Here is a 22,048-nt window from a genome sequence, read left to right on the forward strand (position 1 = left end):
GGATAGGGCACGGGATCCCACAGGGAGCAGTGACGCCCAGGACACCGCAGCAGGCAGACCACATGCGCCAAGTGACACCGGGGAGGGACACAGACTCAAAAGCATCCATGGCCGTCTTAGAACCACCATGCTCTCTTAAGTCCACACCTTCACGGGTGGGAGCACCGTGACCACAAGTGCATCTACAGTTGCACAGGAGCGGCTTCATCACCTGTGTCAAGGAAAGATCATGACAAATTGCAAAGAAATCTACTTTCTAGACGAAATCTACTTTAGGCTTCTCCAGACAAGTGCCCCTCAAGGGGACAGCAGGCTAAATGGGAAAGAAAAGGCCCCGTGGTCCAGCTGTTGCGGGAACGCATCACTCTATCCCAGGACCCCCAGGGTAAGGGTGCAGACAGATAACTCACGTCTACACCAGAAAGCTTTAACTCTTGAGTGTCTGCAGGACAGAGGGACCGACATTCAGTGGGGGCCCAGCCGGGCACGACCCCAGCAACCAGAGAACACATAATGGTCATTACCAGTGTCAGAGGCGCTTTTAATCCTTTTGTCTTGTTTAAATACGTATCTCCGAGTTTCCCCCAATGAGTACGGGTCACTTCTGGAGACCTTGTGGTCATCTGTATAGTCCCCACCCTGCCAGAATTCCAGAAGAAGGCCAGGTCGTGGAGCACAGCCCAGCAGAGGACACTGGGCACCCACCCTGGAGGACACACAGCATCGAGGTCGATGGGGATGCTCGTGCAAGACGTACCGTGGGCAGCAGGGATGCAGATGGCACGGGGGGAGGCCCCATGTGGGCAGGGGTGTAAGAACCACACCTGCTCACTCAGGCGTGGAGCCCAAAGCTGGTCCAGAATGCAGAACCCGTGGCGAGCAGGGGAGGCATCGGCATCCTGTGCCCTCACGCATCTCCCAAAAGGCCTCTCCATGGAGAGACGGAGGCAGGGGTCCCAGTGAAGCAGACAGAGCCCCACTGCACCCCCTCTTCCACCACCACGGCCCCTTCAAGTATCTGCAGGCAGCATTTCCAAATTGCCAACAAAAACCTACGTTTCAGGAAAAAGGAAGCTCCAAGGCTGGAGAGCTACCATGGAAACAGATCTAAATAAGGGCTACAGCAGCAAAACCCCAGGCGCTCAAGCAGAGATCCAGAGCGGGGACACAATGCCGGCACAGATAGGCCCGCAGCCGGGACGGGCTGCCAGGCCCGCAGAGTCTCGTCCCAGGACCACGCTCGACGGAGCCCTTCCCCATGACCCTGTCATCCCACAGAGGACCCTGTCACCAGAGAGGGCCGTGCTGACCCGCCAGAGAGGGGACTGCACCACATTTGTGGGCCCTCGTGGGGGGTGACTGCTCCCTTTCTTCCTGACTCTGACGCAGGCTCTGCTGCTTTTGTTGTTCCGAGAGCCTGGGACCTGTTTTCCTCAGGGGTCCTCCTGTTTAGGGCGCAGGGTGGGCAGTCACCCGGGAGCAGGTCAGGAAGTCCGTCATTGACACGCCCACCCTGTGCAGTACCCACCGTGCCAGGGTGCAGGCACTGGGTCACGGCCACAAGAGGAAACGAGGACCCGAAGTCTGCTCTCCTGGGAGAGGGCACAAGCATCAGAAATGACATCCTCCTCCCGTGTTCTGCTTCCCGGGGGCCTAGTGGAAAACGCTCAAGTGTTTCTAGGTCACAGCTAGTCCCACCGCCCACTTACTGCAGAGCGCTGGAGCAGACAAAGCTCTCAGGGAGTCTGACTGCACAGGGACGCTGGGGGGGGGGGGGGGTGGACAGAGGGATGGCCCGGGCAGGGCACTGGGACCAGTTGGGGGAGCAACCCAGACCTGTCCCCTGTCCCCCACCCTACAGGTGCCAGGAAGGGAACATGACACCCCCCCCCCTTGAAGATGCTATGCAAGCACATGGGGACTTGGGGCCACTGCCGTGGACACCTGAGGGCACTGGCTGCCTTCCTTCCAATGTCCCCTCGCCAACCCCCAGGCTGCACCTGCTGTCAGCCACACCACACCCCTGCAGCCCCTTGCTGACCCCCCCCCCAGGTTCCGCCCACTGTCAGCCACACCACACCCCTGCAGGGAAGCAGCTCCTTCCCACCCTGCAACACGACGGTGCCGCCCAAGGAAAACAGCACCACTCATACAATCAGGGACCATGACACACCACCCATCCCAACCGCCTCCGGTCAGCAGACCCCCTGGGCTGGCGCTCCTGAAGAGAGACAAAGGGACCCACAAGCTCAGTGCACAAGCACCACTGAGAGAGAGCGGCGGGCCCAGCCAGGTTTCCACGCCCGAGCACTGCCTCACACACCCCTCGGGTGAGCCAGGAAGCCAACGGCTTCCCCCCAGTGCATGCAGGGAAACAGTGGCCCAGAGGCCAGCGGCTGAGCAACATGGGACTGGCATGTGAATGAATTTTCCTCCAGTCCACACCATACAATTTACAAAAGGGAACATGGGCTGTGATCGGGAAGTGAAAAGCTGAGGACGGTTTCAGCGGGTGACAAAATCCAGACCAGGCAACGGGCATGAACAGGCCTGGCTCCAGCTCCTGGTTCTGGAACCGTGCAGGAGGATCTGCACACCGCATGGCGTGACAACACGGACACATACTCAGAAACCGTGAAAACGTGGGGCGCCTGGGTGGCGCAGTCGGTTGAGCGTCCGACTTCAGCCAGGTCACGATCTCGCGGTCCGTGAGTTCGAGCCCCGCGTCGGGCTCTGGGCTGATGGCTCGGAGCCTGGAGCCTGTTTCCGATTCTGTGTCTCCCTCTCTCTCTGCCCCTCCCCCGTTCATGCTCTGTCTCTCCCTGTCTCAAAAATAAATAAACGTTAAAAAAAAAATTTTTTAAATAAAAAAAAAAAAAAAAAAAAAGAAACCGTGAAAACGTGTCAACAGGACAAGTCGACAGGATGGGGCACCCTGAGCAAAAGAACCAGAGGCAGACACCAGTGAAGACGCGTCCACACAAGCGCATGGGCAGCTGAGAGAGCAGGGAGGGGGGAGAAGCTGTTCCACAGGACAACCCCATGGGCACCTGCACAAGCCAGTCTGGGACCTCAGCAGTAGCTGCTGCGGGCGCCAGGGGAGTGAGGACCAGGGTGGCAGCCGGGCGGGGACCAGGGGCGATGTGGGAAGGCGGCCTTCAGATGAGCCCTGGGCAGCCCCCACTCACAGAAGACACTGGCATCTGGGGATGTGGGAACTCTCTGTAAGATCTTTGTAACAGGTTTCTCAGCAAATCTGAATAATCTGAAAATACAAAGTGTTTTCAGAGACCTCGAAACAAGCAGCAGGAGAGCACCTGCTGGCCTTGCTCCGCCGCCCCAGACCCAGGCCTCCAGGCCTGGCTCACAGCACGGCCATCCGACAGGGCCTCCTCCGTGGGTCCTCGTGGCAAGGGGCGCGACCAGGCCGCCACGCACCCTCTGTCAGCACCCCCTGGACGCTCCAACTCTGCCTGCCACCCACTGTGGGCTTCTGAGAGGACGCCACTTCCAGGAGGACGCGTGCAGGCCAGATCGCTCCTGCTCCCGAGGGAAGGCTCACAAGCCTGAGGCCTGTGCAGACGGGACCCCTGGCGCACAGTCCAGGGCGCTGGCCTGCTGCGGCTCATGCCACCAGGGAGGCTCTCCGGGAAATGCCACAGAGGCTTCCGGGCCCAGCAGGGGGGCTGAAGAACACAGAGTTGCCATAAAAGACGACAGGAGAAAGAGAGCAGGCGTAAGGCAAGCGCCATTACTCTGAAAACTCGAGGGAAGCCGAGCGTTACTAGGTCATGGCATCCATCAGATGTCCTCAAGCTCAAGGGTTTATCATGTTCTAACGTGACTTTAAACCGGAATCATTCATTCGCTCAACTGGTATGAGTGCCAACTATGTGCCAGGTATGCTCCAGGCGACAGGACACAGAGTGGACAAGACCCACAGAGCCAACAGCAGTACCCTGATTCCAAAACCAGAGGAGACCCCACTAAAAAAGAGAGCTACAGACCGTTATCACTGACAAAGACAGATGCAAAAATTCCCAATAAAACACTAGCAGATGAAATCCAACAGTACATTAAAAAAAATCATTCGCCACCATCACATGAGATTTATTCCCAGGATTCAAGGGTGGTTCACTGTTCACAAATCACATCCTAAGAGCAAGAACAAAAACCATATTGTTATTTCAATGAATGCAGAAAAAGCCTTTGACCAAGTACAACATCCGTTCGTTGATAAAAACCCTCAACAAAGTAGATTTAGAGGGAACATAACATGATAAAGGCCATCGTAGGAAAAACCCTCAGAGAGTATCATACTCAGTAGGGAAAAACTGAGAGCTTTTCCCCTAAGTTCAGGAACATGACAGGGATGTCCATGGTCACCACTTCTATTCAACATAGTACTGGAAGTGCTAGCCTCAGCAATCTGACAACACAAAGAAATAAAAGACATCCAATGCAGCGAGGAGAAGTCAAACTTCTTTTTGTAGGTGATATGGTACTCTATATAGAAAACCCGCAAGACTCCACCAAAAAAACCACTAGAACTGACACACCCAGTAAAATCTCAGAATACAGAATCAACGTACAAAAATCGGTTGCATTTCTATAGACTAATAATGAAGCAGCAGAAAGAAAAATTAAGGAAACAATCCCATTTACAATTGCACTGAAAATAATAAAATATCTAGGAATAAACCTAACCAAAGAGGTGAAAGACCTGTACTCTGAAAACCATGAAACACTGATGGAAGAAACTGAAGACAACACTAACACACAGAAAGACATTCCATGCTCCTGGATTAGAAGAACAAACACTGTTAAAATGTCCATACTACCCAAAGCAATCAACACGTTTAATGCGATCCCCATCAAAATACCAACAGTGTTTTTCACAGAGCTAGAACAAAACAATCCTAAAACTTGTGTGGAACCACAAAAGACTCCAAAGAGCCAAAGCAATCCTGAAAAAGAAAAACAAAACTGGAGGCAACACAATTCCAGACTTCCAAATTATATTACAAAGCCGTAGTCAGGACAGTGTGGTAGTGGCACAAAAACAGACACACAGAGCAGTGGAACAAAACAGAAAACCAGAAATAAATCCACAATTATACGGTCAATTAATCTTCAACAAAGTGGTAAACTATATATAATTGGAAAAAGTCTCTTCAACAAATGGTGCTGGGAGAACTGCACAGCACCATGCTGAAGAATGAACCAGGACCACTTTCTTACACCATACACAAAAATAAATTCAAAACGATAGAAGATCTAAACCTGAGATAGAAACCATCAAAAGTCTGAAGGAGGGGGGCGCGTAGGTGGCTCAGTTGCTTAAGCATCTGACTCCATTTCAGCTCAGGTCATGATCCCACAGTTTCTGAGTTCAAGGCCTGCATTGAGCTCTCTGCTATCAGCGTGGAGCCTGCTTGGGATTCTCTCTCTGCCCCTTTCCTGCTCACATTTTCTTTCTGTGTCTCAAAATAAATAAACTTAAAAAAAAAAAAAAATCCCAGAGGAGAGCACAGGTAGTAATTTCTCCAACATCAGCCATAGCAACATTTTTTTAGATATGTCCCCTGAGCCATGGGAAATAAAAGCAAAAATGAACTATTGGGACTTCATCAAAATTAAAAGTTTCTGGGGCGCCTGGGTGGCGCAGTCGGTTGAGCGTCCGGCTTCAGCCAGGTCACGATCTCGCGGTCCGTGAGTTCAAGCCCCGCGTCAGGCTCTGGGCTGATGGCTCAGAGCCTGGAGCCTGTTTCCGATTCTGTGTCTCCCTCTCTCTCTGCCCCTCCCCCATTCATGCTCTGTCTCTCTCTGTCCCAAAAATAAATAAACGTTGAAAAAAAAAATTAAAAAAAAAAAAAAAAAATTAAAAGTTTCTGCACAGCAAAGGAATCAATTAAATCTAAAAGAAAACATATAAAATGGGAAGAGATATTTGCAAATAACATCTCAGATAAAGGATTAGTGTCCAAGATATATAAAGAACTTATACAAACCCAACACCTCAAAATCAAACAATCTAATTAAAAATAGGCAGAAGACATGAACAGATATTTCCCCAAAGATGACCTCCAGATGGCCAACAGACACATGAAAAGATGCTCAACATCACTCATCATCAAGGAAATACAAATCAAAACCATGATGAGATCCCATGTCACACCTGTCATAATGGCTAGTATCAAAAAGACAAAAAAACATGGTGAGGATGTGCAGGAAAAGGAACCCTCGAGCACTGTTGGTGGGAAGGCAAACTGGTGCAGCCACTCTGGAAGAGACTATAGAGGTTCCTCAACAAATTAAAAACAGAAATGTGAACCGGTAATTCCACTACTGGGAATTTACCCAAAGACTATGAAAACACTAATTTGAAAAGATATATGCACTCCTATGTTTACTGCAGCATATTTACAATAGCCAAATTATGTGAATAAACCAAGTATCTATCGATGGATGAACGGATAAAGATGAGATATATATACATGATGGAATATTATTCGGCCATAAAAAAGAATGAAATCTTAACCATTTGCAACAACAGGGATGGATCTAGAGAATATAATGAGAAGCAAAATAAGTCAGAGAAAAACGAATACCATGATTTAACTCATACGTGGAATTTAAGAAATAAAACAAGCAAAAGAAACAGAGACAGAGACAAACTGAGAAACAGACTCTTAACTACAGAGAACATACTGCTGGCCACCAGAGGGGAAGTCAATGGGGCAGAGGGGAAACTGCTGATGGAGACTAAGGAGGGCAATGGTCATGATGAGCACTGATGATATGTGGAACTGCTGAATCGCTATACCAGGCCAGGCTGCCCCTACACGGCTTTCAGGCCCTCAGACCCAAGGCAGCCCTGGCCCAACCCGAGGCCCCCCGGACCAGCCCCTCTTTTGCTCTTCCCTCAGCAACCATCAGCCCCATCCTTCCAGGTGCGCTGGGCAAATTTCAAGGGCGAGAAAAAATGCAGGAGCATTTAAAATTCTAAATGTTAAAAATGTATATAAACTTATTACTAAATACAGTTGTTATTAAGAAATAGATACTATTCTGTATTCCTGAACCATGCAGAGGTTAAGGGCGCCAACTGCTCCCTGCAGTGGAAAATCCACCTCTGACTTCTGCCTCTCTAAAACTTTACCTAGTAACAGCCTACCACTGCCTGGAAGCCTCGGTGATAACAGTTAACACATACTTCGCATGTTCCCTGTGTCATATGCTGTATTTTTACAATGACGTCAGCCAGAGAAGACAAAGTCTTACTACACTGACGTTCTACAGGGGAACATAAAACAGGACGAGTAATGAAGACATAGCCTGTTCTCAAACAAAAAGACTCAATAATGTAAAAATGTCAATTACCTCTAATGTAAAACATAAATTTAATGTATTTCAATGAAGATTTCAACAGAATTTTACATGGAAAATTTTTCCAGAAAAGCTGGGGGGTCGGTGGGCAGGGGACAGGGAGATAAACCACTAGTCTACCACGTGCGAAAACGTGTTATAATAAAGTGCTGGTAAACAAAATAGCCTAGTCCTGGCAAACAAATAAAACAAAGCGTTTAATACCTGTGAGTAAACAGAACAGAAAAGGAAAAAAAAACACAGCGACATACACAAAGCCAATCAGAACCCAACATATGTCAGATAAAACAACGCAACAAAGCGAGAGTGGCCAAGTGGCGGGCCAGGGCCTCGGTGGGCGTCCGGGGTGGGTCAGGTGCCACCGAGAGCCTGGCAGTGGGAAAACTGGTACTCTCTCCGGGGCCAATACGGCAATACCCGTCACAGTTACACACACTGCACCCTCTGACCCAGTAACTCCTGTCCCGGGAATTCATCCAACAGATATTCATACACATTTTCCAAGAAACACGCATAGCGTATTCATTGCAGCATCATCGGTGACGGCAGCAGACCAGAAACCACCTAATTACACTCCCCACGGGGGCCCTGGTTAGTGACGCTACACCCACCAGGTGGAATACTTGAAGGCAGTCAGGAGAAAACCTGGCAACAGAGTCACCTGGAAAGCTCCTGAAAATCGCGACACATCCTTCCCCCCCCACCTTTCCCACCAAGGGCAATTCAATCAGATCAGTAGGGGTGGGTCCAGGAGTCAGCTTTTAAAGCCCCAAATACAAGTGATTTCAAGGACAAGTTGGGAAGCGGGGAGGGCTACGCGACAGCAGGGCTGTGGGCTGTGTAGTGGAACACTGCCCTCCCCGCCAAAGGCAAACCCAGGTTCTGCTCATCTCCAACGCAGCCCCAGCTCGGGCGGGTCCTTACCTGCGTGACGTGGGGGCCGTGAGGACACAACAGAGCCCCCAAGCGAGAAGAGTGCCTGGCAGCAGGGAGACCCCAGCACGCTTGCAGGTGAAACAGAAAGTCCACACGCAGCACAGCATATGTGATGAGGGACACAACAGACATACGTATACATGTAAACGTAAAAAATAAAAGTTGTAGAGAATATGCGCATTTCACAAAAGAAAGTATGGACAATGGTTCCTATTAGGGAGAACTCATTTCCACTACACACTCTTGTAACTTTCCAAAATGTTCACCAAAACGTAACTGCCAATTTACTTCACCCTATAACAATCAGTTAGCGGGAAACAACATACCAACAACCTGTTTGCTATTTTTAGGTGCACTCTATGCCCAACATGGGGCTTGAACCCATGACCCCGAGATCAAGAGCTAAGTTCTCCACCAACTGAGCCAGCTGAGTGCCCTGATTCTTTTTTTTTTTTTTTTTTTTTAAACAAATCAACTGTGAGAAAACAAAATAAGTAGGTCAGCTACAAATGGTATGTGGCTGGAGCCTTACTTACAGATTTAAACAAATCTTTATTATTAAAGTAGGGCATAGAAGAAAGCTGGAAATTTAAACGCTAGTTGAAAATAATGGGGCGCCTGGGTGGCGCAGTCGGTTAAGCGTCCGACTTCAGCCAGGTCACGATCTCGCGGTCCGTGAGTTCGAGCCCTGCGTCAGGCTCTGGGCTGATGGCTCAGAGCCTGGAGCCTGTTTCCGATTCTGTGTCTCCCTCTCTCTCTGCCCCTCCCCCGTTCATGCTCTGTCTCTCTCTGTCCCAAAAATAAACGTTGAAAAAAAAATTAAAAAAAAAAAAAAAAAAGAAAATATTGACAGGGGCGCCTGGGTGGCTCAGTCGGTTAAGCGGCCGACTTCAGCTCAGGTCATGATCTCGCGGTCCGTGAGTTCGAGCCCCGCGTCGGGCTCTGTGCTGACAGCTCAGAGCCTGGAGCCTGTTTCAGATTCTGTGTCTCCCTCTCTCTTACCCTCCCCTGTTCATGCTCTGTCTCTCCCTGTCTCAAAAATAAATAAAACGGTAAAAAAAAAATTAAAAAAAAAAAAACTATTCTAAAAAAAAAAAAAATATTGACAGATGAAGTGGAATTTACTTTTTGTTGTTTTCATTTATTTTGTGAGCAAGAGCACGCACGCCAGCAGGGGAGGGGCAAGGGAGGAGAGAGAGAGAATCCTGAGCAGGCTCCAAGCTCAGCACAGAGCCCAATGCGGAGCTCAATCCCCCGACTGCAAGATCACAACCTGAGCTGAGATCAAAAGAATTGGACACATAAGGGACTGAGATACCCAGGTGCCCCAGAATTTGTTTTAAAATGACTCCACAGGGGGCCGTGTCAGGTGCCGAGGCTGGTGGCCGGCAACAAGTGTGTGTGGGTTCCTTATGACATGCTGTCTGCTCTCCTCCGTGTTTAAATTCTACCTGATGCATTTTTGGCAAGGTGCATATATTTCCTTTTCAATGAAAAAAAAAAAAGCAGCTAGCATAAAATGTTACATTCTTTAATGTTCTAGAAATATGTTTAACTACAAGCTGGTTGTTTAACTTCTGAAAAGTATTTCTCAGATCTGGTAATAGCTGCTTTTTTTCTTTTTTCATTTTTTTTTTTTTTTTTTTTTTTTTATTTTTGAGAGAGAGAGAGAGCACAGGCAGGGGAGGAGCAGAGAGAGAGGGAGACACAGAACCCGAAGCAGGCTCCAGGCTCTGAGCTGTCAGCACAGAGCCTAACACAGGGCTTGAACTCACAAGCTGTGAGATCATGACCTGAACCAAAGTCTGGCGCTCAACTGACTGAGCCACCCAAGTGCCCCAGCTACTTTTTTCTTAACGCAGCAAAGCAAACACATCCAAGTTCAGGCCTTGGAGAGCACCAAATACTTAAGGCTTCGCGTCCCACTGACGCTGGCCCTGCCTTCTAACCACAAGGTTTTAAGCAAATCTTCGGCACTTACATCCCAATCCCTCTATCTGTAAAAATCAACAGACTTCCGGGGGACGAGCTCCCCGGGTTTCCACACACCTCCCCCCAACACACAGATGTGCTCCCCCTGGCCTCCACCCCACAGGCCAGGATGCAAGGTCACTTTTCCCACACAGTTTCAGTACCCAATGCACTCAGTACAAGTCACTATTCTAAGATGTACAGGCCAACCTCTTCTAAAGATGAAGACTGTAAGCTATAAATTAACTGCAAAACAAAGACAAAACTGCAGCTTCTAGAAAGAAGAAAAGTACTTGTAACCAACAACCTGAATCAGACTCTCTGGATTTGGAGAACTCATACCCTGTGGAGGGCACGTGAGGGGGGCTCGGAGAAGGGGCAGTTTCAGAGCGAATGGTTGGAGGGCGACAACAGCATCCACCCCAGATGGGCCGGAGAGAGAGACGGGTGGCTCGTGTGAGAGAAGGAATACTGTTCGCAGAAGCTCGTGCCCGCTCACTATGTGCGGGGATCCGCGTTCAGCAGGTGTGATGCAGCCAACAGGGCGGCTACACGGGGTGGTGTTGTGGGGTGGTGGTCTGACATGTCCATGTGACTCTGGCAAGGGGCCTCCTGCCACGGGCACCCGGAGAGGCCAGGGCCAACAGACAAAGGACCCGTTTAGAGACAAAGCCAAGAAGCCAGCTCATCAGGAGTGGATGCCCTGGCAGGAAGCAGCACCCCTAGGGCACGGGACCATGGGAGACACGCTATGAAACCGAGTCAGTACACCTGTCGGGCTCAGCTCACATGTCCAGCAGGCTGCTGCCCCAATGCTGAAACACGGCGGAACCACCAGCGTTGAGTGGACCATGAGATGAGGACAGACGGCCAGGAGGCTCTGCTGAGGGTGGGGTGGATGGGAGCACGGAGGAACAGGGGGCTGCGCCCGGGTCTGGGGGCAGCCAAACCGGGACAGAAACGAAGCAACTGCCAAGAGTGCCGCTAGGAAACCTGAAAGCTCTCCTCCAAATGACTCCGTCCCCATCCCAGGAAGCACCTGGATCTGTCCCACAGCAGGACACAAGGGCCATGCCACCAAAACCAGGGACCGCAGCAAGCAGCTGTCCAGCGCACCACACTCTTCCAGGAGACCCCCTCCCCCCCACCCCCCACCACTCAGTGGAGTGCTTCCTGCGCAGGGAAGGATGGCCTGGATGCTCCCGGGGCACACACCACCCTCAACATGGGCAGCCTGGGAGCACCCTGTCCCTCATCCAGGCACAGCTCTAAGGGCAGAGACACTATTTCCAAGTGATCATTTACTCCCTGATAATTATTCCTTTATTTTCTTCTCTTTTAAAGAGTTCTGTTTGTGACTTCTAAAGGCAAAAGCCAGACAAGGCACAGCCTCTGCTGATTCCAGTAGGCTCGCCAGCACCAGCCAATGCAACCATCACTGCATTACCTACAGCGCCACCTGCTGGCCAAGAGGGGGGCTGCAGGAGACCCCAGACCCGGAATGCAAGAGGGGAGCCCCCCAGGGCTCCGAGAGGGGCCTCACAGGCCTTTGATGCTACTGGAATTCAGCCCCTGTCCTTTCACAGCACCAGTGATGCGGGCGGCATTTCTGAAAGCTGCCCAGCACCCCGGGAGTCCTCTGAGCCCAGGGCACAGGGCCACGCACAGGGCAAACGCCAGGACTCGGGCAGCACCTCCTCCAGTGTCTTTACTGTGGACGCTCCTTGCAGACACAGACATGTTCTCAATGCTAAGCTGCTGTGTGCACAGGGACATCTGTGCGCCCAAACGCCCTCTCTCCGCTAAAGAACAAAACTAAGCACTTTAAGCAGCGGGGAGGGGCATTCCTGAACTTCACTGGAAAAGTCCTGACAATGACAGCAGGGCAGCATCGAGAATGAAATTCACAGACACGGGAAAATTAGATCCAATTCAAGTTTCCCTCAAATAACCCCTCATTCACCAAAAAAACCCCGTATGTGTGGCTTTAAGATAAAAATCAGTATGCAATTACAGACAAATAAAAACATAGACTGCAAAAATTGGGGGGAAGAAAACAGACCCATGGAGACGCCTGGCTGGCTCAGTTGGTTAAGCATCTGACTTCGGCTCAGGTCATGATCTCACAGCTTGTGTGTCGGGCTCTGTGCTGACAGCTCAGAGCCTGGAGCCTGCTTCGGATTCTGTGTCTCCCTCTCTCTCTCTGCCCCTCCCCTTCTCATGCTCTGCCTCTCTTTCTCAAAAATAAACATTAAAAAAAATTTAAAAAAAGAACAGACCCGTGGTTGGCATAGGTCCAGATGGGGGACTGGGTGGGACCCTGTCTGAAGCACGATGGCGCTCACAAGACCACACCTGAAGAAGCCAGGAACTACTGCCAACGAGCAAACTGTGCTGCGGGGTGAACTACATCACAGCAAGACAAAACATCCCTCTACCATCCACAACCAATAGCTGATGACAAACATACACACGTAAGACACAAAGATATAGGTTTTCACTCTCTTACTTGGTTTTTCCCTGGTGCCTATGCTGAATCTGTTTAATTCAGTAAGTGTGTATGTGACTTTCCTGTCCAACGAGAGAAGGGAGAGTCTCCCGTCATCACTGCCAATCCGGGCAGGACTGCCAGCACACGGGTGGCAAACAGGAGGAGCAGAAATCAGCCAGCTCAGACCCAGAGTGCAGGTGACTTGCTTGTGAACAGACGGCCCATACTGGGCAGGGCCCCTGTGTCATTACACTACTCAGCACAACCCCAGAGAGCTACAGTTTATAGGACAAGCGATCTTGAGCACTGACCGGAAGGACGTGGGGTGCCACTAACGGCAGAACCGGGAAAGGGTGGCTTTCCATTCCTTCCCCAGGACTGCCGCAGCGCTGCGGCTCCGCTCCAATGAGAGACGTGGGATCCACAACTTCCTGATCCGCTCACGGAAAGCCATTTAGGACCTGAAGGCAAAGAAGGTGCCCATCCTTGGAAGGGTTGGTCCTGCGGCACAAGGCCAAGGATCCCGGAACACACCCCAGTCTTCACTCTGTACCCACACTGGTGCGCAACTCGCACAACTCAGGCTGATTCCAGCCCAGAATACAACTTGTAGGTTCGAGAACAGAAAAATAGGGTCTCAACATGTGAATGAAGCAGCCATTCGAACCCTAACCCACAAATTAAAAACAAATCCCCTCTTTTATTTTTTTTTTTTTTTTAATTTTTTTTCAACGTTTATTTATTTTGGGACAGAGAGAGACAGAGCATAAACGGGGGAGGGGCAGAGAGAGAGGGAGACACAGAATCGGAAACAGGCTCCAGGCTCTGAGCCATCAGCCCAGAGCCCGACGCGGGGCTCGAACTCACGGACCGCGAGATCGTGACCTGGCTGAAGTCGGACGCTTAACCGACTGCGCCACCCAGGCGCCCCAACAAATCCCCTCTTTTAAAAAAGCTTTTTGAATTATTTTTAAAAATGAGATAGGGGCGCCTGGGTGGCGCAGTCGGTTAAGCGTCCGACTTCAGCCAGGTCACGATCTCGCGGTCCGTGAGTTCGAGCCCCGCGTCGGGCTCTGGGCTGATGGCTCAGAGCCTGGAGCCTGTTTCCGATTCTGTGTCTCCCTCTCTCTCTGCCCCTCCCCCGTTCATGCTCTGTCTCTCTCTCAAAAAAAATAAATAAACGTTGAAAAAAAAAATTTTAATAAAAAAATAAAAAATAAATAAAAAAAAAAATAATAAAAATGAGATAAAAAATTTAGTAAAACAAAACGTATGCTCATTGTAGGAAACTTAGAAGATACGGTAAGGGTGGAAAGATGATAATAAAAACCCAAACCACCACTCTCTGATAACCAGGACTCACCATTTATCCCCTCGAAGGCTGTGTTCTCTGCGTGTGTATAACTTCACAGTTTTCAAATTCGGCATCACACTGAAAACTGCTTTTCTCACATAACATCATACGACAGGAGTATCTGTGTGCAGCAGGGTTCATCCACAAAGACACGACCAGTAGCACGCCATGCAGACACTCGGAGAGTCCCGTGAGGAACGGGCTCACGTAGCTGTGGTGGCTGGCAGGCCACAAGCGGGCTCTCTGGGAATGGGGCAAAGCTGTTCCACGGTGTGAATGCCTCCTGCTTCGGGGAAGCCTCTGCCCTGCTTCCAGTGCGCTTCACCTCACTGATTAAGACCCACTCAGGTCACCAAGGATGATGTCCCTCACCTGGAGTCCAGTGGTTACGGGCGCCGGTGACCTCCACAGAATGCCCCACAGCGACCCCTGGGATGGGGCCCACCAGGCCACCAGGTAAAACGGGCCATCACGACACCCACATTGGTCACCTTTTTTAAGACAGTCTATAAACATGAGTAACTCTATACGCTCAGTCTTCCGTCTGATACCCAAACATTTTATGCAAAGACCACAGGAAGCAGGCAGCTACACACAGAAAGACTCAGAAAACTGCCCAGGGTCCCTCTGAGTCTTTGCCAAACAGTCAACTGTCCCCACATGAGCGAAACCCCAAGAGGGAGGGAACACAGCTTCTGGGAAACAGGCGCCCCTGGAGTGCGATCCCGACAGGGACTGAAATAGCCCTGGAATAAGAGGTGCTCTAGACACACCCCCAACAAAGCTGAAAAACATGCTTCTGAAAAATCATACTAATCTGTGATAAATAACTGGGAGGACAGGGGCGGCTGGGTAGCTCGGTTAATAGTCCTGGACTCTGTTTCAGCTCAGGTCACAATCTCATGGTTCGTGGGATGGAGCCCTGAGTCAGAGCCTTGCATCAGAGCCTGCTTGGGATTCTTTCCTTATCTCTCTCTCAAGTAAATAAACCTAAAAAAAAAAAAAAAAAAAAATGAGAACAAAACTTGGCACTCTTTAAAGGAAGAAAACAAAATCCAGAGATGCAGCTACATAACATCAACAATGTCAGGCATCCAGTAAAAAATTACCAGATATGTCAAGAAGCGGGAAAATGTAATCCCAAATCAGGAGAAAGCAATAGCAAACAGCCAATAACAAACCAAGAAATCAGAGATGATGGAATTGGCAGATAAAGGCTTTACACAGCTATCATGTTTATGAAATGTGGAATGTGTTTAGAGAAAAACAATGAAGGTAGAGATCGAGGCCATAAAAAAGAATGAATAGGAATTTGGAGAGCTGGAAAATAAAAAGCGTGCTGATGAATTTAACTGAAGGTTAGACACTAAAAAGGGGAAACGAGTAAATGTGAACACAGGGAGTTAGACACTGTTCCAAAGGAGGCACTAAGGATCTTAGAAGGGTGTAAATGCAACAGAGGCAGAAAGCAGCTGAGAAACCCCCAGGGTACAAACACGGAGAACACCACACCGCAGGAGGTTGTAATCAGATCCTGAAACTAGTGATAAATATCTTAAAAGCACCTGGGAGAGGGGACCCACCAAGGGGAACAGAGAATACTCACTCACTTCTCATCACAAGACAACAAAATAACGAAACGACATTCTTTAAAACACTGAAGAAAAAAAGTTATCTGGAATTCTACAGACCACAGAAGTATTCTCAGAAATAAGCATCAAAGAAAGACATATGCAAACCAATAAAAGCTGACGGAATTCATCTCCAGCAGATTTGCACTACAGGAAACGTTAGAGGAGGAAGGAAATGGCCAGACCTCATGACTCTCTGCCAAGATCCCTCCACTTCCAGGCCCCAGGCCCCATTTTGCCCCCTTTTCTTTTTTTTTTTTTAAATTTTTTAAATGTTTATCATTGAGAGACCGTCAGAAATAGAGCATGAGCATGGGAGGGGCAGAGAGAGGAGGAGACACAGAATCCGAAGCAGGCTCCAGGCTCCGAGCTGTCAGCACAGAGCCCAATGTGGGACTCAAACTCACAAACCGCAAGACCATGACCTGAGCCGAAGTCAGATGCTTAACCGACTGAGCCACCCAGGCGCCCCCCATCTTGCCCCTTTCTGACCCAAGATCCACCTGCAAGAACTGCTCGTCTTTATCAACAGGCTTGCCCTGACAACTGCTGACCGTGAGACCCACTACTTAGTACGGCTGTCACGACCCCGTAGTCTCGCCCACCTAATCTCATGGAACGAACCCTCCCTCCCTACATTTTGTGTCGCCGCAGGCTGTCTGCTTTGCTTGTCACCGTTACCGAAGAGCTCCATTCACAGACCCTCTCACTTGCAGCAGAGTGCGACGAGAGGGAAAAGCATGGAGCAGTTACGGGGGAGAAGGGACAGAGGTGGAGAGCGGACTGTGCTAGAAGAGAGGAGGCCAGAAGCAGCCGTTGCCACCACCGCGCTTGCACACAAGGAGGTGCCAGATCTTCACACGGTATAGCCCTACTCAGCACCAGGAAATAGAGCCCCTGGAAAGGGAGGAGAGTATGGCCCCGGGGGCAGGGGGATTCCAGCATGGCCACACACAGGCTGCAAGTCCCCAGGCTCAAGTGACAGTCACAGAGGACTTCGAGGCAGGTGCTGCATTATCACCTCTGCTCCACAGGGGAGAAAGCTGACACACAGGTTGGCTACTTGCCAACCACCCCACTCATGACATGGCCATCTCCCAGGGGACTCCAGGTACACAGTGGGCACATGTCCCCACGGCACCAAGACACAGCCTCCACACAGGCGGGTTGAATCTGGGAGCCCGGAGCTCTCAACCGGCTGCACAAGTGGGGTGGATCATGGCCCCGCCTTATGGGGAGGACAAGAGGATGAGGACAGAAGCAGATTGGCCTCCTGCCCCACATGGGCACACTACTGGGACGCACCGCAGCTTGGGACCTAAATGTGGAGAGTCGGTGTGGTACCAAGCAGGAACCAGGGACGACCACGCCACCCACCAGATGTCGAGCAAGAAAGAAACCGCAAAGGAGGAATTCTTACCTGGGAAGGGCTGGTGGCCCTTTCGCAGCCTCCGTGGCACCTGCACACGCTCCCGCAGGCTCTGCCTCAACCGAGCTGGGGGCCACTGCCGGCTCAGCGTCCCGGGGTCCCGGTGGTCCTGGAGGCCCGGGGTCTGTGCTGGGGCCGACTTCCACCTCCTGCCCCGCGGCCGGCACTGGCTCCTGCTCGGCTGCGGCCACCGCGGCCTCCTCCACCTCCTTCCTCCTGGCCTTCTCCTCCAGCTCCTTCCTCCTCTTCTCGTCATCCTGGCGCGCCATGTGCTCAAAGGCTGTGAACACCTACAATCGAACAGCAAACTGGCCGTGAGTTTCCCGACCGGTACTGGGCCACACATGCCATGCAAAGGTGGTCAAACGTGGTAAGTAGAGAACGGAAAACTAGTAGACCACAGACGTGCTCCCCCTGGCAAAACGCAAACGCACTTCAACTTCACCAGGAGCTGCCATGAAGGAATCTCTAACAGGAGTTCCAAATGCGCAGAAGGGAAACCAGGTAAGCCAACGCTCATGGCACCTATGCGCCCACCGGCCAACTTCTGGGTCTAAAGGACACGTAACTAAATGGTCTCACCTGTCCTTAGTTCTTTTTACAGCCCCCAGTGAGACCTGCTTGCCACGGGAAGAAGACACCGTCCTGGTAGCAAGAGCTGTAAAGACGCCAACAATTCAGACTCGAGAAGAGAAGACAGGAAATCAAGTTGAACCCACTCAGTACAGCAGAGTCACCAGACAGCTGCCGTCTTCCCACAATGCACAGGTGGAAGGGGTGTGGCTCTTAAAAAAAGTGGGAATTTCATCCCCCAGATAACCACGCCGTGTCTACAACGAACAAGGAACACAAAAAATCGAAGTAACAGCTCCTACCCTCTACGAACTCAACATTCTGGTATGAGGACCAGCCCCTACTCTTTTCTGGGACAGTCACACCCACACAAGCACCGGGACTCTCCACCCCAAGAGCACACAAGAAACATGGCATTTCGTATGCACCTTTCAAGGGCGCATACAACTTCCAACATGGCTAGCACAGACCCGTCCACGACAGCGCCACCGGGAGAGACCATGAGGAACCGCTGCGGTACCTTGCCGTGGGCGCACAGATGCTCGCTGCAGGTCCCGGAAATCTAGGAAGTTCCTTGGAAGGAAGGGGCTCGGGTAGACCTTGAAGAAAAGGCACGTGTTACCCTGGGGGCTACAAGGGGCAAGACCAGAGCTCCGAGGGGTGGGGCCATGGCGGGGGGGGGGGGGGGGGGGGTTACTCCTCTGGCAACTGGAGGCGGGAAGACTGGGAGAGCCTCCCTGGGAGGTTGGAGGGGCCCAGCTAGCAGCCCTGCTCCCCACAGGTCCACACAGAAGCCTCAGTCGTAGCTGCCACGACCTGGGAGCAACCAGAATGTCCCTCAGCAGGTGAATGAATACCACATGGCAGTCTGTCCAGACAGTGGAGTATTACTCAGCACTAGGAAGAAATGAGCTATGGAGCCGTAAAGAGATGAGAAGGAAACTTAAATCATATCACCAAGTGAAAAATACCAATCAAAAAAGCCCATACATGTTCTGTAGGATTCCAACTCTATGACATTCTGGAAAAGACAAAACCACGGGACAGTAAAAAGTTCAGTGGTTGCCACGAACGGGGCAGGAGGGAGGAATGAGTGGAACATGGCAGATTTTCCCGGCATGAAAAATACTCTGTGTGACGGACACCAGTTAAACACTTGTCCCTACCTCATAAAATGACATCACTAAGACTGAACCCTAAAGCCAACTACGGTTTGGGTAGTCTGACACGAAACACAGGTGCATCGACTGTACCACAGGCACCATCTTGTGGGGATGCAGGTAATGGGGGAGGCTGAGGGGACAGGAGGTACATGGGAAACCTCTGTACTTTCCCCTTCAATTTGCCTTGAACCTAAAACTGCTCTTGAAGAACGGTCAGAAGCAGGTCGGAGTCCCTTTCCAAAGGACAGGAATGCAGACATACGTTAAATAATCATGTTCCACGTTCCATGTGCTGAGCAGGAAGACAAAACAAAAGGTCTCTAACTACTGAACTATGCCAAATGCTTTTGGATTCCCCAAAACCTTCCCGAAGATGCTGTGAGGAAGACAGCACTGACATTTCCAACATGAGGAAACATTAAGCTCAGAGGAGGTAAGTGTCTTGTCTGAGTCCTGCCAGTGAAAGAGGAAAATAAAAATATTACAAGAACACTGACGTCAAAAGGCCACGTCGGCAGAAAGAAGCGAAACCCTAAAGCTGAAACAAGGCAACAATTCCAGACCCACTTCTACTCCTTCAGAGAACCTGAGCCCGACAACATTTCACACCCGTGCTTGCAACACCTGACTTCACCCTCACAGCCATACAGCCCCAGACACCCGAGACCCTCATCCTAACTTCACAAAAAAAAGGAACAGCAAGGACTCTGTCTCCTCACCCCCTGGGACCTCCCCGGCCCCTGGGCCTGGTACTCCTCGCTGCATCCACCACCTCTGCTGACTCAGCCCCCTACCTCCTCTAACCTGTCACCCGCCTCCCCTGTCCTTGGCTCCGGTCGTCACAGACCCAGGCGCCTGCTGTACGACCACAGCACCATGGAGCTGGAGGAGAGGTCTGTGACCTCCAATCCACTTCTCTACTGACAGAGAGGAGACGACCCTCCCAGCAGGTCCGGTGAGGACAAGTGGGGAGGCTCTCCTGATTCTGGGGCAAGAGACCTTCTACTAAGCAGGCTTCTCAAACTGGACCCAAGAAAAGCAAAAAGTATCAAATGAATGAAGTGTCACTGTAAACTATTTTGTTCTTAAAACACATAAAAGGGACATCTGGGTGGCTCAGTCAGTTGAGTGTCCGACTCTCGATCTTGGCTCAGGTCATGACTTCAGGGTTCGTGGGATGGAGCCCCACATAGGACTCTGTGCTGACAGTGCAGAGTCGGCTTGGGATTCTCTCCCTCTCTCCCTCTCACATGCATGCTAAGTAAATAAACAAACAAAAAATACACTAAAATATCACGGCAAGGAATACAACTTGCACGTGCATCTTTCCTGCTGAAGGTCGTCCCTCAAGCTCTGCACCCAGGCTGGCCAAGCCCTTAGAATTAGGAGAAAGAATCGTGCATCACACCAACAGGCCAACCTCAATATATCAGGACACTTTCAAGTTCCAGAATGGAGCACCCCACCACTCCCATCCGAGCCCTGCTTGCCTATATTCAGGACAGACTCCAACCACCCACCTGAGGTGGGTCTCTTGCCCACCTCAGGAAGGGGTCTCTTGCCATCAAGTCAGGTGCAGGGAAGAAAACCCCTAAGAGGCAAATGAGCAGGGATGGGGGGGTCAGGAGGACACAACACCAGGAAGGAACACCGTGCCACAGCAAGTTACTCAGTGGGACTCGGCCTCTTAATGTCCCACCCACAACGGAACTCCCGTCCAACACTGAACTCACGAGTCTCCTGCCAAATGCCTCTGTGGCCAGAACAGTCCCCCCAGGATTCACCCCCACCCACCCAACAAAATGCCCTGGGAACATCTGCTTCTTCAGAGTCCCTCAGGCATTGCTGACTGCTGGGAACAAACTGCAGAAACACCGCTCCTCTTAACCATCACTAGGAAGTGTCCCCTGGGTACTGCCCTGCCTACTTCCTCCCCTCCCTTACTGCTGCTCAGGCAGCCTCCTGCTTCTCCCATCCCTTCACTGGGGACACCCCTCAAAAACCTTCGGCTCTTCTCTTCCCCTCAAACCACTCTGGTTCCTCCATTCCGTGGTTCCAGAGCCTGCCAGCAGGGACTCCTGTCTGCAATCTCAATCCTAACTTGTCTGAAACTAAGCTTTTCCCCCTAAACTCAGGGGACAGTTCAATTAGTGCATGATTATTCCAAGTTTGAAACCACGGGTCATCTGTGACTCCTCCCTCCCCACCTCCTCTTCCTTACACTGCTCACCAGATACGGACATACTTCATCCCTATTACTAAAAAAATGAATTCCCTCTGCCCATTCGTGTGTGAGACAAGGGCAAAGACCCACCTTTCAGGATATTGGGACTAAACAAGGTTAACACCCAGCACGCTAACCAGTACATACCCGCTGCTCAGTAAGTGTTCCTTTCTCCTCCACATCTTTTCTGCAAGCTACTGTCACCCCAAACAACAGTCTTCCCGCTCTACTATGTTAAGATCTGGACCCATAAAGATGAAGTTCCGAGTTCCAGCTCTATGATAAGTTCCATCCAATCACCTAACCTTGCCGAAGTGGCACCCTCATCTCACATAAAATTCAACCCTGTTTCCCTGGGGCTTGCATGAAAGTGATAAGCTACCCTTAGGAGTCTGCCAGAAACCATCTCTGACGGTCCTCTGATCACCCAGATGACACTCAGCCACCGAAGGCACGAGAAACAGCCTCAGTTCCGACCCAGAGTACCAACACCGCCGATTCATCTTCAGTAGTCACTCAAACACCCTAAGCTTTCGCTTCTCCACAGGAGCACCAAGAAAGTCACGGCCTGACCACTGGACACTCCACCGAGAAAGTAACGGCCTGACCACTCGCTCAGGCTGTACACAATCTGTAAAGCGCGGGGAGGTATTACCAGCATTTCCATCTACCCAGGCTCAACGCTTGGCTGAAGACCTGCTTCCAATCCCGTCAAAAACTCCACCTCCCCTACAAGACCTTTTTCCTGATTTCCACACCACGTCTCTGACCCCTTCCCGGCAATGAGCTTTGTCACACAACCGGCCTCACACAGTTGTCCCTGTCTGTGCTCTGTCTCCCCGACAGGAAGGAAGACGTCGCAGGAGACTCGGAGCCGTGCACTCGGA

General features: G+C 50.9%; 1 protein-coding gene across 4 annotated transcripts in view; it reads right to left on the reverse strand.

Moving 5' to 3' along the window:
- Positions 1-22,048, reverse strand: part of NUDCD3 (NudC domain containing 3) — a 63,119-nt gene that overhangs the window by 40,189 nt on the left and 882 nt on the right. For all 4 annotated transcript variants that reach the window (XR_006716125.1, XM_045494158.1, XM_045494159.1 and 1 more), the window contains exon 2: positions 17,193-17,491. Coding sequence is in view for 3 of the 4 variants with exons in the window: in XM_045494158.1 (XP_045350114.1) it covers positions 17,193-17,491 (299 nt within the window). In the remaining variant the exon portion in view is untranslated. The remainder of the gene's footprint in view (positions 1-17,192; positions 17,492-22,048) is intronic.

The sequence above is a fragment of the Leopardus geoffroyi genome, chromosome A2, assembly GCF_018350155.1.
Source record: "Leopardus geoffroyi isolate Oge1 chromosome A2, O.geoffroyi_Oge1_pat1.0, whole genome shotgun sequence".
NCBI classification, from domain to species: domain Eukaryota; kingdom Metazoa; phylum Chordata; class Mammalia; order Carnivora; family Felidae; genus Leopardus; species Leopardus geoffroyi.